Source organism: Leishmania mexicana, chromosome 6 (assembly GCF_000234665.1).
Source record: "Leishmania mexicana MHOM/GT/2001/U1103 complete genome, chromosome 6".
NCBI classification, from domain to species: Eukaryota; Euglenozoa; class Kinetoplastea; order Trypanosomatida; family Trypanosomatidae; genus Leishmania; species Leishmania mexicana.
This window is the reverse complement of record NC_018310.1, coordinates 405,284-420,131: the sequence shown is the minus strand read 5'-3', so window position 1 is coordinate 420,131 and position 14,848 is coordinate 405,284. Positions and strand designations below refer to the sequence as shown.

Here is a 14,848-nt window from a genome sequence, read left to right as displayed (position 1 = left end):
CCGCGATTCGGCAGCACAGCATGTCGATAGGTGGGGAGAGCAGTGTGTGCAGCGGTGCGCCAGGGTAGACAGGCCTCCCCCACCGCGCTTACTCGCACCACTGTGTGCCTCTTCCGCACACACACACACACCTGACACCAACGACACCGTCCATCCGCTTCAGAGTTTCTTGATTCGTGTACACACGTGCTCACACAGGACAGCAGCGCACCGCTCGTAGAGGTCACGGCACGTTACCGCTGCGGTTTGCACACGCGGCATGGGCTGTAGCCCTTGAACAGCGCCTGCTCGACCGAAACGGTTCGCAAGTTCTTCGAGCTTGTCTGCTGGATAGTGAGACAGTCAGAGGTGTGGAAGGCAATACCCTTCGGCGTGCAGAACACCTTCTTGCGACCGTTCTGCCTCTTCCACATGTTCACCTTACGCTGGATGGCGCTCTGCTGTGCCTTGAGCAGCTGGTCCCGAAGGTCAACGTGGGTGCCGGCGGGGGAGTAGAAGGTGGCAAGGCCTTGCTCAACGACGGCGACGTTCACGCACAGAAAGCCAGGGCCGCCAGACGGGTTCGACACGAAGACAAGGGAGAGCATGCGGTTGTACCGGTCCTTCTGGCCGCCGTGCGGCGTCTTCAGCCACACCTTGGCGTCTGCCGGGCATAGCCTCTTCACGTAGTCGGCCGCCTCCTTCGCGTAGGGCTCCCGCTCCGTCAGCTCCGGCGCATCGATGCCAACCAGCCGTACCCGCATGCGGTTGTGCTCGCGAATGGTGAGCGTGTCACCATCGTAGACGTGGTCCACCGTTGCCTCCTCCACACCAGTTGGCAGTGCATCGAAGAGTGCAAGGCTTCCCTGCACCACTGCGGCAGACTTCCCGGCCGTCTGGTGTTCGTCGCGACAACACGAGTTTCCCATTGTGCACGATAGAATGGCCGTCGCTCACTCTTGCCTCTCGGTCGCCGCAGGCGACGTCCGCCCAGCGCGCGGCTGTACGCGCCCCCGTCTGTGTTGGTCGGCGTGGTTTTCGGAGACGACAGTGGAGTCAAGTAGTGCAGCGCGGCGGCAGACCGTTTCGCGCGCTCAGAATGGGGAGTGGCAGCGAAGGAAATAGAGGGCCACTGGGGGGGGCGAGAGCACAGAGGAGTGAGGCATCGACGATGGCAGAGGTTGGACGAGCGGTCGGGTCGAGGGCGGCTGCCTTGTGCGCACGTGGTCCCGGAAAGCACAGCGATGGACAGACGGGCTTGAAGCTTCTGCTGTGGGGAGGGGGGAGGAGGGGAGGGCGCTTGAGTTGTTCATCTTGAGTGTGCGAGACGCGTGCCCCGATGAGGAGGACGGAAACATAAAACGTTAACAAAACGGATGCGGCAGCGGTGCCTCTCTCCGTGTCGCACGGCGCTCCCTGGCCTCCTTCCCCACCGCCTCGCGCGGACGCAATGGTGTGTAGAAGCGCCCAGGCAAAGGTGGCGGCTCGCGAGTCTGTGAGGCAAGTGGAAAGCCACCTCATTGCTTCCGCGCCATCGACTCGAGAGAGCTCCGCCTCCCCTTCACGACGCGCCAGTCATCGAGGCACGTCGCGGGCCTTCCGAAGCGGAACCTGCACCCAGTCTAACGACATGCCTGTCTGCATGGCGTTGTCGACGTGCTCGGGTGCCCGGGCTGCAGCAACCAGCCGCAGCAGCGGCACAGCCCTCGGCCTCTGGCTATCCACCAAACCCGCCACGTACACTACCGCCGCTGCTGGCGCGTGCCGTGGGGTGCGGCAGTGCGGCAGCGGGTGGGGGAGGGGAGGGGGGCTGCTTCCTCAGTCGCGTGGCGCATCGTGAGTCCGGGTATTCAAGGTTGACGAGTGGCTGTCGTCACCCGCACCTGCTGCTGCAACTCCGCAAGGGTGACCCCCAGAGCATGGAAATCGGCGCCCTGGTCTGCTTAGTACTCGGCAATGCGGCATGCCGCATCACAGTGGGCGCTCTTGACCATGCCCTGTTGGAGCACTACCGCCGCCTCTGCATGAGTCGAGACTGCTGCTGAAGAGCCCTCACGCACGCCGCCACTGATCCACCGCAGCCCGGTAAGGATTGGACGGTGCAGGTGAAGGCGACGCACTCGTGCTGCTGTTTGACGGTTCAGCTGATGCGGAACGCTCCAGTGCTTCGTAGTGAGCCTCGGAGAAGCACAAGCTGTCCTCCGCAGGGGGGGCAGTGGAGACCGGCGAACTTCGCGAGCACGGTGGCCGACGCGGCACCTTCCCCACGTCGGTGCCGCCCTAACCGTCGTCCGTAACGGTTTGCCGTGGGGACGAGGACGACGGCGCGCGTGCCCGCCGCGGCAGACGACGTTGACTGAAGTCTCAGTCAGCTGTGGCAGTACGGGGCCACGAGACGGAAGCGGGTAACGATCGTCATGCGTCGAGGGACCTCCGCGCTGTCGATGCGGTAGCTCATGCGTTTCGCGGCCTCCGCGTCGGGCGTATCGTCATCGACGCTCAAAATGTTTGGTTCGTTGGACAGAGAAAGTAAGCGTTTTCGTATGCGTTGCTGAAGACGTAACGTCACGCGGCCGCGGCGTGCCGCTGCACCAAAGAGCTGGTGCAGTCCCCCCTGGCGCCGCATCAACGTGTGCCGGTGGTGCGCGGGCGGGACCGACTCGCGCTGCATGCCGATGGCCTTCGGGGGGGGGCCTGCTGCACTATGGCGACACGATGGCGATACCAGAGCTCGTGCCAATGCGCTTCACACCGGCTTGAACGTACTGCATCGCCGTTGAACGGTCCCGCACGCCGCCGCTCACCTTCACGGAAGCTGTGTTGCCGACAACGGCTAGCATGATGTCGACTGCCTCTGGGGTTGCGCCCGTCGTGCTGAAGCCAGTGGAGGTCTTCACAAAGGTCGCGCCGGCCGCAACACTCATGATGGACACGTCCATGATCTCCTCCTCCGACAGGAGGCAGGTTTCGAGGATGACCTTCGACACGACACCGGTGTTCGCGCACACATCACAGACGCCCTTGATGTCCTTGAAGACGTCGAGGTAGCACTTGCTCTTGAGGGCGCCGACGTTGATGACCATGTCCACCTCATGTGCCCCGCTCGAGATCGCCTCGGCCGCCTCGGCCGCCTTCATGGAAGGCGTCATCTGGCCCAGCGGGAAGCCGCAGGTGCACCCCAGCCGCACCTCCGAGCCGGCCAACAGCTGCGCGCACCGAGCCACGTGGCAGCCGTTCACGCAGATGGCCTTGAAGTGATGCGTCTTTGCCTCCTCGCACAGCTGCGCAATGGCCGCGTGGGAGGCGTCCGCCTTGAGTAGGGTGTGATCGATGTATGCGGATAGATCGACGTTGTCGGTAGCGCTGCCGATGCGCCAGGCCCCGCCCCTCTCCTTCAAGTGTGCGAACTTCGCCTCGAGTTCGGGGAGGCGAAGCTCCGCCGCGAGGAAGCGGACGCGCTGGAGGATCTTGTCGTTGAGCTCGCCCTTGCGCCCAGGGCGCGAGAGCATCTCGAGGTCTACCTTCGCAGTCGACTGGTGATCGCACATTGACGGTGGGCGGTGAAGGCAGGGGATCGGTGACGAGAACGGAGAGGGAGAGACGGCGCGCCAGCGAGGAATGACAACGTGTCCACGTCGTGCACGAGACAGTCTATCGAAAGCTCTGCGAGCAAGCGAAGGTGCGGGTTTTGTGTGTACGCGCTGGCACCGTGATGGAGGAGATGGAGAGAGCGTAAGGCTGGTGCAGTGGACGAAGAGGTGCGGGAGATGAACAGACATGTGCGTAAGGAGGCCAGGGAAGGCGGTGCTGGGCCATGGACGTGCCCTGCTGCGCCATGAAGCACCTCCCTCTCCTTGTCAGCACGGAAAGAACAGCATCGACCGCCACGCACTTCGCCATCAACACCCTGTGGCCACAGAGGCGCCCGTTAAAATGGGGCGCGGGAGGGGGGAGGGGCGCCTCGCATGTCCCCACAGCTATCCATTCTCCACCCTCGTCTCAACATGTTCGCTGCCGAGTCTGCAAGACGGCAGCGGAGAAGCGCTGGCAAGCAGCCGCTGCGCCGGCGCCTTTCGATACATTACGTGGCCTTGACATCTCCCTCTCCTTCTGTGGCGTGGCTACAGCTCGTGCCATGCGAGAGTCCGCCACCCTCCCTCCGTCTCCCTCGCTCTCGCTCTCTCGGGCTGCAGTTGTCTGCTGTGGAGGGAGGCGGTGGGGGCGTAACTCGCAGAAGTCCGCACACGACTCCTTCGCCCGCCCGCCCGCCAGTCCGCTCCTGCGGCAGCCTTCCCCCTCTCTTGGCTCACCCTCCACGCGTCGCTGTGCCTTTACCGTGCTGCGTCCAACGTGTGGCCCATGTCTCTGCCACAGAGCACGAGTTCAACGCCACGCCACTCCACGCCCGGCCGCAGACACACGCGGCACAGCAGTGCGCCGACGCAGCCATCGGAGCACGGCCCCTGTCACAACCTCTGCCCGCAACCCCCGCCACACCAGCAGTGGGCACTGTGAAGGCCGGGGGTGGGATGGGCTCGAGTCACGCGGACACGTCGCCTGTCATACGGGGGACACAAGCGGGTCCGCGGTCACGGGCGACTCCGACGCAACGCCATTCCGGACCCGACGGCCGACATGCGTAGCGCCACACCGCTCTGGCCTCCCCGCGTCGCAGGCGCTGGACGCCGAGATACCGCGCAGGGAGAGGCGTGTCTCCGCCACATCATCATAGCGTGTGCGTGTTTGCGCGCGCAATATGCGTTGCGGGAGGGGCACAGAGAGCAGCACAGAGGACCTTGCAAGACGCTTCACTATCCGCCCTGCACGCCGTGGCTACTGGAGGCGGCGTTTGGGACGCTTTGCCGGTCGTGGGGCCGCGGCAAGCTCCCCGCTGCTCGCGTCGCCCGAGGTGCACGGCGGTGGCTTCGCCGCCACGAGCTGCTTCGCCGCCTCAATGGCGTCTTCCATGGTGTTGATGTGGCGCCCGTTCACCTGCGCCGCCGCACTACTCGGCACGCCACCGTTGCGCTCGTTCAACGTGCGACGCCGCCCCCAGGCAATGATGCTGAAGCGATCACCCGTTGGCGTGTGCACGCGCGGCACGCCGTGGGTAAAAAGGTTGTTGACCTCCCCCGTAAAGGCGAAGCAGTCACCGTTCACCTGCGGAAAATTGAAGTCGCGCTGCGAAGCCTCGTGCACAAAGAGAAGGCTGCGCGTTGCGCCGAGCGACAGGCCAACCGTGAAGTCCTCGCGAAGCGCGCGGCCGCCGTAGGCGTGGCTGTCGTGGTGCTGAGGCTTCCACTGGGTCCCGTCCCGGTAGTAGTTCAGCCGCGTGGCGTACACGTCAACGTCAAAGTACTCGGCGAGCATGTCGATGATGTCGTTGAAGGTCTGGCTGATGTCGGACGGGTTATCGAAGACTTGGTGCTTGCTCCAGTCAATCAAACCCCCGCTGCCGAGCATCGTGGCGCCTGTCGCCGCGACCAGCTCCTCCTTGAGGGAGTTGTAGAGCCCCATGTCCTTCTCGTCGCAGATGAAGTTGTGGATGTACACGACGTTGCCGCGTAAAATGGCGCTGAAGTCGTCGACCAGCTGCGCGTCCACACGGGCCGACTCGGAGCGCAGAATGTCTGCGGCGTGGGACAGCGCTACGTTCTCGAAGCTAGCCCCGGCGGCGACGCGCTGGCGCAGCAGCGAGGATTGCCACAGCCCATCTCTAGCCCTTGGGACCTGCGGCCTCGCCGTGGTCATCGGCTTTCCATCACACCCCGCCGCCGACAACGCTGTGGGCGGCTTCCCTTTGTTGGCCCCGCCTGATGCTACGACAGCCGTCCACATCACGGGCGATGCGTGTGCGTGGGTGTAATGGGATACTGTCGTCTACGCGGGCACTTCTATCGTCGGTCTCCGTCTTTGTATCGGTGCGGCGACTGCTCTATGTTCTACGGGGGTGTGGGGAAGAGTACAGGAGGAGGAGGAGGGTGATCCGGTGGTAGGGAGGAGAGAGTGGTGGTGGGGGGGGGGGGGCGCCACGGCCGTAACAACAGAGGGGTGGCCGTCGGGCCGGCGAGGGTCCGCAGTGTGCCTCTTCGCGCTTGCAGACAGGTGCGCGTCCATGCGAATACAGACCGACCCACAATGGTAGCACACAGTCCGGGCACCTCCCACTACCACCCCCAACACACACACACACGGTCTGGGGAGGCCAGGCAGCCTACCGCCGGTGCCGAGCCGAAGAGATGTTAGGTAACGGTTGGGGGAGGGGGGTTGCACCCGCTCACCGTGAACCACGCCGCCGCTTCGACAAGTATGCGGAAGAGAGAGACACCCATATCAATGGACCCCTCCACGAATGCATGTGCGCGAAACATGCGCGGCATCTCTGGTATCCGATCAGGCAGGCGTTGGTGAGGCACAGGTGCTGGAAGCATGAGAAGGGCGCCACCGCCCCCCCTCCCCGAGTTGCACCATCGAGTCCTCCAGAGAACCCATGGGGAGTGTCTCCACGCCACAGTCTGGAGTGCCGCGGCGTAAAACCACTCAGAGGGAGTAGCAGGACACACCCAGGCCGAGCTTAGAAGACTGCAGAGGGCTCTGCACCCGAGGCTGGCCGACCGCCTCCTCGAGCTCATCCGGCATGCGCCCAGACGGCCACCACCTGCTACCCGCACGACGGACGCCCACCGCGTCTGCCCTTGAGCAGGACCCTGGACGCGGCTCGCTGTGGATCACGCCATGCAGTCCACGCCCAGGTCCGCCTGGCGCCGATCGCGCAGCACGTACGCGAAAGAAGGGTCAAGGAAGGGCGAGAGGAGCGCGTACGACCCCTGGCCCCGATTCGACGGCAGGACGGGCTCCGTCCTAGACGACGAGGATGAGCTGTGGCTGCAGGTGCATACGTGTTGGCCTGCTCGTGGTAGGGCTACACGCCGAGAGGATCGAGCATGCGCACGCGCTTACTTGGGGGAATGTTGTGCAGGCGGTGGAAGGAGAACGGGGAGGGGCAAGAGATGCGTAAGGGAGGGGGTGTAGCATCCAGCAGTGGCTCGAGGGAGCATGTGGGCGCGCGATGGACTCCAGCCGAGGGAGCGAGAACGGGAGAGGGCCGTGTCGGCCGAGTGAGAGAGGCAGACACAGACACATGAAGATGCTATCCGATGACCTCCTACCACGACCTTGCGAGCAAGTGCTCGCACAGGCAGGCGGAAGCACTGTGCCGGCTGCCTGCCTCTCCTCTCTCGTTCTCGGAGTAGATCTCCTGCCCACTCATCCGACTGCAGGTGCACACCTCCGCGAGATGAGGCGAGCAGGCATCCGGCCCTCGGCGCCTCGCGTGCAGGGGCGGCCACGCAGCGATCCCCATCACCAGAGGATTCACCCGTGCGCACCTCGTCCCCATGGCGTGCGCGCGCGTGTGTGCAGGAGACGTCGATGAGGAGACCACTGAACATAACGAATACAGAAGAAGAGGAGGCAGAGTGGCGCCAAGCAGGCAGAGCGGTGCCGCCGCGATGGTCGGAGGAGGGCGCGGGGGGGGGGAGAGCAGGCGGGATGGGGAAGACGAGCGGGCGATGCGTTGATGGCAGGGATGCGCGTGATAAGGGAGTGCGTAGGCAGCGAAGGTCTCTCCTGGACGGGTGTCAAGGACATAGGCCCATACGCACATGCAGACCCGCACGCATACGGTGCGTCGGCCCGCTGGCCTGCCGGTGTCTTGCGGCCCATGCCACTAAAGGGGGACGTCCTGCCTGTCCTCGCCGTGTGACCCACATCGCCGCACCTCACCGGGCCACCCCCACGCCGCCCCTCCTCGCCCCCTCCCCTGTTGCATCGTCTTGCTCTGACACTCTTCTGCCCTCGCGCCTGAGCTCGAAGTGAGCGCCTGGCAAAGGTGTGCACCGTTGCGGCGGTGCGCCTCACTGCTTGTTGGCCGAGACGTATGACACGAAGGCGGAGAGCTCGCGCGGGCCCTCGTACTCGATTTCACCCGATTTGTTCTTCTTGGAGAAGAACTTCAACGTCGGGAACCCGTGGACGTTGAACTCCTTCGAGATGCCGCGGTACTTGCTCGCGTCGACGCGGGCGATGACAACGTCCTCCATTATGGGGTACTTGTCCGCCAGCTCCAGCCAGGTCGACTTCATGTTGTTGCAGTGCCCACACCACGGAGCGTAGAACATGACGAAGACGTTCTTCGACGGGTCCTTCACGATTTTGTGAAAGTTCGCCGGGTTGAGCTCGACCATCTCAGCCGTCGCGCAGGCGGCAAGGAGGGCGACCGTCAGCAGGACGGCGAGTGTCTTCCGGACAAGCGACATGGCTGATAGCGAAGTGCGGCAGAGGGGAGAGCACAGAGGGAGGGAGAGAGGGAGGCGGGAGGCGAGTGCGAGAGACTGGGGCAGAAGGCAGAATACACGGATGCTGTGGATGAGCTGAGCTGTGGCACCGTGAGCCCCGTTCAGTTCAAGTTACGAAATCGTTGGTGTGGTGGTGGTTCATTGGTGCGATGATGTGGTGGTTGCACGCGGCGTGGGCGACAAGGTACAAGGTAAGAGGATACAGGTTGGAGGGAGATGGGTGGCGGCGAGGTACGGTGGCAGTGCGTGCGCACGCGGCAGCTGCGAGGACCACGACGGGCTACCTCTGTTACTTTGCGTGTTTCTTGTCTCCATGCGCGGGCTGTGCGCGAACGCCCTCCCCTCATCCCCGCCTTGCCGCGTCCTCCGCGCCTATCAGTCAATGGCGAAGTGGTTCCGGCGGTCTGCATGGCTGGTGTTGCACGAGACGGAGTCGGGAGGAGGAAGGGCACAGCCACGTCGATGGCAGGGGTGGGTGACGATGTGACGCGACTGAGGCAGCCGTGCACATGGGCGCAACGTGTATGTGTGTTCATGTGCTGCCCATCAGCGTGACATGCGCAAGGATCGAAACAGCAACGTCTACGTCTGCTAAGGAACGGGGGTGTCTATCAGCGGCGGTGATCCACTTCACACGTCCCCTCCCGCCCAGGCGTCGCTCTCCGAGAGACTGGCCCAAGTACGCACACGCGCAGCCGCTCGCCTTGCCTCTTCTCGTGCCGGGCTATGTTTTCGGGCCTCTGCAGCACGTCTGCCCGGCAAAGTGGAAGGAAGGGCGAGCGCGCGGAGAAACGGGAGCGAGACGGCGCAACAGCAACGGCCATGCGCGCGCAATGCGTGCCTTTACATCAGTTCGAGTGCAAGCACGTGTCGACGGAGCTAGAGAGAGAGCAAGGGTGGGGTGGGGAGTGGTGGAGCGCTCAAGGCTGTGCCAGGATGCGCTTCGCCTCTACCACCTTCCTCAGCTCCGCCGTCGACAAAGGACGTTCCTCCACAAGGTCATCTAAGGTGAAACTGCCGCCGACAGCAAGCGCGGCGACGGTGGGTATCCCTGTCCTCACGTCCGTTGAGCGAGGCAGCGCGTGTTGCTTCACGGTGGCCTCCACCGCATTTTTGTGTGTCTTCGGCTGCAAATCGGGTCGGCGAAGGATTGTGCGCGCTGCGTTGCGCGAGGGGAGCGCCGCCCCCGCCGCTTGCGAAGGTTGCCTCTGCTGCCGACGCGAGTACGCTATCAGGTATTCACTGGCGCGCTGCTCAATCATGGCGAGGCACTGGAGCAGGGTGGTCTGCTGTACCCCTTCCATCCCGGTGAGGGCGCGGAGCTCGTCTACGCTGCAGCCGAGTCCGCGAAACAGTTGATTCACCTGCGCCACCACCTGTGTCAGCACCGCCGCGCTCGTCTCCTGCGCCTCCTCCTGCTCAAACACGAGGTCGCGCGTAGCACCAAGATCGTCGAGGAGGTCTGCCATGCGGTTACAGCGTTCCTGCGTGCCGTCGGTCGACGCGCCAAGTGCGCTTGTGCCGCCGCTCGTCCCGGCTGCCATGGTGGTTGTGACCGCGGCAAGGGCCTCGAGCGTGTCAGCAGCAGCGAGCGTTGCGAGCGCGGTGGGTGGGGACGGCTGCTGCTCCGACTCCGAGACGGTGGCTGGGCGAACACTGCCAGCCCTACTGAGCTGCGCCGTCAGCGCCGCCTTCTCCGTCTCGAGCGCCGCCATGTTGCGCTCGATGGCGTTCATCTCGTCAAAGACTTTGTACCGCTCGTCGGCGGCTGCATCCATGAACCCGGCCACGTCCTCGATGGCGTCGCTCTGCACAATGGCGGAGAGCTTCCGGTAGTAGTCATCGAACATGCGGATCTGCGCCTGGGTGGCGTCGAGCGACGACGCGCTCTCTGGGGTCCGCAGCTCTGCACCGCCATCCCCGCCAACACCTTCGGCCTCGCCGGCGGCCACGATGCCGCACTCACCATCAAGGGCACTGCTGCCTCGGCTTGCCTCGCTGGTAGTCGTGACGTTCGCCTCATCTTTGAGACGGCCACCAACGGTGCGACGACGTTGCTGCTCTATGGCGGTTTTGGCGCAACGGTTCTCCTCCTCCAGCGCCTCCCGCTCTGTCCGTGTCTGCGCGATGAGTCGACGCAGCTCGTCCAGCTGCTCTCGATTTGCAGCCTGCGTCTTGGCGTTCTCGTCTTGTACGCCCGTCAGCTCGTCGAAGGCAGCCTCGTACTGGTGACTCTGCTCTGCCATGCGTGCCTGAACCTCCGTGAGCTCGGCAACGACTTGCTGGCGCTCCTCGCACAGGAGGTTGCACACCTCCATCAGGTACGCCATCTCGCGACGCTTCACCAGCAGCGCATCGTACAAGTGGCGGCACACCTTTTCATTGCTCGTCTGACTCACCAGCAGCGCGTCAATCTCGATGCGCGCTTGCTTCGCCTCCGTCGCGATACCGTTGAAGCGCTCCTGCTCACGCGCCACCTGCTCTTCTAAGCCGCGGAGCCGCTCGTGGATCAGCGCCCTATAGTTGTCAGCCGCCGCGACGCGCACCGAAGCCGATATCTCGGCCGCGAGGCTCCGCCCCTTCAGTTCCTTGCGAGCCTTCCGCACATCGGTAAGACGGGTCCGCGCCTCCGCGAGCTGGCGCTCCGCCTGGGCGCACTCGCGGCGCCGCCTTTGAACTTCGGCCTTGGCATTCTGGTACTTTAGAGTGGTCGACCCAAGAAGCTTCGACTCTGCATGAGAAGCCGCTGCACCGCCGGTGAGATGGTGGCTGGTGTGGTCCCGAAACGCGTGCGCTTCAGCCAGCGACATGCACTCCTCCATGCGAATTTCCTCGAGCCGCTCGCGCAGCTTCACGTTGTCACGCTCGAGGTTTCCGATCTCTTGCTCCTGCAGCACGCGGGTGCGCCTCGCCTCCTCTTCCATGTCACGCAGCCGCATCTCTACCTCGGCAAGCCGACGGCGCACCTGTGTCTCGGGCATTGCCGCCACGGCGGCAGTACCGCTGCGCGAGACGGCGGTGCTGTTCGGGTCGCTGCGGGCTGTCAGAGGAGGGTGTGGGGCATGGAGCGGTGGCGCTGCGGGCTTCATCGTGCCTGCGATGTGCTCACTCGCTCGCTATCTCTCTGCTACGTTGTGCGTGCGTGTGTGCACGCGTGCGATGGATCTCGAGAAGACGGAAGAGCCCCAACGTGCCCGAAGATGTGAGAGCGCGCGTGTGCGCGTGGGGAGGGGGAAGGGGGAGAGAGGCAGAGGGATAGACGGCGCATGTGCGTGCGTGTGTGCGCGTGGGGGGAGGAGGGAGGAGGGTGGCACACCGACCAAAGAGAAGCTGGCTCAAGTGTCTGCCGCCAGCATCATGTACGGTGTCCGTGACGGACTCGGACCAGTGCCAAGCGGATGGGACTAGTGACTTCGCCAGCATCAGCTTAGCAGCTCACGGGCCGGGGGCTTGCGCGTGCGCATCGGTCTGTGTTGAGTGCGGGTACTACGGGGTATGAGCAGCACGCGTGAGCGTGCAAGGGGGCTTGACTGACACACAGAGGGACGGAAGGCCGCCTTTACGTCGTGAAGAGCTCTTTCATTTCCTGCAGCTCCAGGCGCAGCAGCGCTGCCTCTCGCTGCTTGCCATCCAGCTCTGCTTGAAGTACCTGGACCTGGTTGCGCAACTCCGCATTGGTTCCTTGGTGGCGCAGCACCTCTGCCGCCAGCAGCAGCACCGCCGAGCTGTCTTGCTGAGCCGCATCAGTGCCGAATCCCCGGCGATCCACCTGCCTCTCCCAGCTGCTGTGCTCTCCCTCAGAGAGCGCCACCATCGTGTGCGGAGGAAGGGACGCGGTGAAGCGGTCGGAGCGGCGCGACAGAGCGTAGTCGAGAGGCGATGGCGCACCGTCCCGTCGCGTGTGGCCATCGCGACTGCTCTCTGCGGTTGTGTCCGATACTTCTGCAGGCTCCAGCGCCATCCCAACCACGCTTGTAGCCGCCGATTTGCGGATGGACGACTGCGGAGACGTGGCCGCCGCCTCCACCGCTCGTCCTCTTCCGTCACCACCGTCAAGGCCACCTGCTTGCTCAGCTTCTGGATCGATGCCGTGCAGGCCCAGGATGTAGCGGATGAACGACTGGGCAGGCTCTGCGGGAGTTGGAGCAGCAGTACCGCCAGACGTCATGCCGTCCAGCGCGTGAGAAGCCTCTGTGCGGCCCCCCGCTGCTGGGTATGTCGGTGTCTCTGCACCTCTGCGACCATCGTCGACCCGAACCCCAGCCTGCTGTGCCACTTCCAGCGGTAACTCCTCGAGTGGCACGTACTGAGTGCCATCCGTGACACCATCCCTGCCGTCCTGCGGGCGGTGCGGCGAATGGGCCGACAGCGGCGGTCGATTAGCCGCGGTGGCAGCTACTGGAGCTGAGTGTTGTTGACGGTGACCTTGAGAGTGCGAGGGTGCAAGCTGCAGTGAGACGTCCATTCTACCTGCGACATCACGATCACCAGCGAGCAGCATGTGGCGTACGGCGTCCGTAAGATCCTTGTCGCCATGGTGCAAGTCCGTCTCTGTGCGAGCGGGCTGAGGCAGGTCATCAGCGTTACGGAAGAGCCGGTTGTGCGCCATGGTTGCTTGATCGCGTCTAGCGGTCGTTGCTACGGCTCCTGCTGTACTGGCGGTGGTGGCGGTGGCGGTGGCACATGCCTTCGCGAGCCGCCGCCGCAACTTTCGGTTCTCGCACACGAGCTCCTGCATGGCACGTATTTGCTGGGTGAAGATGCCCTCGTCCTTACGGAGCTCCCGTTCGCACAGCGCCAACCGCTCCTTCGTTGTCGCGTGCGACGCGCACATGCTGGCAACTACCTCAGCTTGCTCGTCGTACTGCTGCTGGAGGCTGGCGTAGGCAGACTGCAACTCGAGCACCTTCAGCTGGGTCATTTTCGACTCGTCTGCCTCGTCGTTGTCCCTGCAAGCCCTCGTAGCGGTGGCGGCCGTGTGTGAGCCCTCGCGCAGCGACAGTGGCAAGACCGCGGCGGCGGAGGGGCTTCCACGGCGACACAGCGGCGACTGCGCGCGTCGAAGTCGCTCGTACTGCTGCAGCGGCTCGTTCAGAATCCGCAGCGCGAGGGAGCAGTACTGCAGCGTCCGCAGCGTCTCATCGCGGTTGTACGTGTCGGGTGCAACGCAGGCGATGAGCACCGTGGCGCTGTTGCCGCCGAGGGTGTCCTGCAACAGACGCGTCAGACGACTGCTGCGGTAGGGGACGTGCTGCGCCCGTTGATGCCCTGCTCCACCACCCCGGCCCGCCTCCTTGCCGTTGGCAGCTCTATGTATGCGACTCAGCGCACGCATGACGTTGCCCAGCGCGAGCAGTCCGGTGTTGATGGCGATACTCTCCTGGAAGCGGACGCCCACGTTTCCAGTCTTCTTCTCCCGCTCTGAGCCGGCCAAGTCGACAACGTCGAGCCGGCACGCGTAGCGAGCGTGAAAGAGGGTGAGGATGGCGTGACTCCGACTCGAGTGCGCGTGAACGTTCGTAGACCCTGTCGCGCGTCGAGTGTCACCGCGCGCGATCAGCTCGGCAGCCTGCGCGAGCGTGAAGATGGGGACGATGGTGGCGCCCACAAGAGCACAGCCTGTCGTCGGCGACGCTGCGGTGTCACGTTCGTCTATGGGAAAAAGTTGCCGGTCCGCACGCTCCGGAGACGGGCTGGTCGCCCTCGCCCCCGATGCCGTCGTCGTCACGAGGCGGATCTTGCTGGGCTCTTCGCCATCGCGGCGCGACGCTGTCGCGGCTGGGCCTTCCACCAGGTCGCGGATCGTCTCACCGTACACCTCAACGTACTGCAGGTACAAGAGTGGTGCCGTTGCCGTGGGCGAGGCCGACGTCTCTGCGTTGGGTGCCTCTGCCGCGCCGCTGCGCAGACCCTTGTCCGCCATGATGTCCGTCAGCAGCAGAGGCAAGAGGGACTGCACCGTGAAGGTTTTGCCCGTCCCTGTCTGGCCGTACGCGAGGACGCTGGCGTTGAAGCCCTGAAGAAAGCGGCTGATCAGCGGCGCCACGGACTCGGCGTAGATGACCTCCGTGGCATCCTCCATCATGTACACTCGATCCGCCTTGAAGACGCGGCTGTTCCCCACGCTGACGTGCGTCGGGTCGAGCACGAGCGTGTTCAGCTCCGCATCGGGCGGGTCAGAGGCGATGAAGGGACGGATACGCACAACAACATGGACGCGCTCCGACATGGCTTCGGTGGCCCGACTAAGGACGCCGTCGTGTTGGGGTGAGGGAGGCTTGGAAGGCCGCTGCCACGTCTCGCTCTCCGCAGACTTGCCAAATCAATTTCTATGACGCCGCACACGTCTGTCGAGCGGCACACGCACACCCGCGCACGTGTGAACGCGTCGTCTGATGGATGCTCGTGCTGTGCTTGCGGCCACGGCCGTGTCAGTGTCTGCCGAGGTGCGCACGGAGGGGAGGGGGAGACGTACGGAGATGCGCGATACGCCAAACACGTTCTTTGCACGT

At 64.4% G+C, this 14,848-nt stretch overlaps 6 protein-coding genes across 6 annotated transcripts; all 6 read right to left on the bottom strand.

Annotated features, from left to right (window-relative positions):
- Window positions 1-233: 233 nt before the first annotated feature.
- Window positions 234-908, bottom strand: LMXM_06_1080 (hypothetical protein, unknown function; the record flags this gene model as incomplete). The annotated part of the gene is made up of 1 exon (XM_003872072.1): window positions 234-908. The coding sequence occupies one exon, from the start codon at window positions 906-908 to the stop codon at window positions 234-236; it is 675 nt and encodes a 224-aa protein (XP_003872121.1).
- A 1,773-nt stretch (window positions 909-2,681) lies between these two features.
- On the bottom strand, window positions 2,682-3,527 carry LMXM_06_1070 (putative deoxyribose-phosphate aldolase; the record flags this gene model as incomplete). Its single annotated transcript, XM_003872071.1, has 1 exon — window positions 2,682-3,527. The coding sequence occupies one exon, from the start codon at window positions 3,525-3,527 to the stop codon at window positions 2,682-2,684; it is 846 nt and encodes a 281-aa protein (XP_003872120.1).
- Window positions 3,528-4,812: 1,285 nt separating this feature from the next.
- On the bottom strand, window positions 4,813-5,817 carry LMXM_06_1060 (conserved hypothetical protein; the record flags this gene model as incomplete). Its single annotated transcript, XM_003872070.1, has 1 exon — window positions 4,813-5,817. One exon carries the CDS (start codon window positions 5,815-5,817, stop codon window positions 4,813-4,815), a length of 1,005 nt encoding a protein of 334 aa, XP_003872119.1.
- A 2,078-nt stretch (window positions 5,818-7,895) lies between these two features.
- Window positions 7,896-8,297, bottom strand: LMXM_06_1050 (protein disulfide isomerase; the record flags this gene model as incomplete). Its single annotated transcript, XM_003872069.1, has 1 exon — window positions 7,896-8,297. One exon carries the CDS (start codon window positions 8,295-8,297, stop codon window positions 7,896-7,898), a length of 402 nt encoding a protein of 133 aa, XP_003872118.1.
- A 959-nt stretch (window positions 8,298-9,256) lies between these two features.
- On the bottom strand, window positions 9,257-11,425 carry LMXM_06_1040 (conserved hypothetical protein; the record flags this gene model as incomplete). The annotated part of the gene is made up of 1 exon (XM_003872068.1): window positions 9,257-11,425. The coding sequence occupies one exon, from the start codon at window positions 11,423-11,425 to the stop codon at window positions 9,257-9,259; it is 2,169 nt and encodes a 722-aa protein (XP_003872117.1).
- Window positions 11,426-11,895: 470 nt separating this feature from the next.
- Window positions 11,896-14,565, bottom strand: LMXM_06_1030 (putative kinesin; the record flags this gene model as incomplete). The annotated part of the gene is made up of 1 exon (XM_003872067.1): window positions 11,896-14,565. The coding sequence occupies one exon, from the start codon at window positions 14,563-14,565 to the stop codon at window positions 11,896-11,898; it is 2,670 nt and encodes an 889-aa protein (XP_003872116.1).
- Window positions 14,566-14,848: the final 283 nt, after the last annotated feature.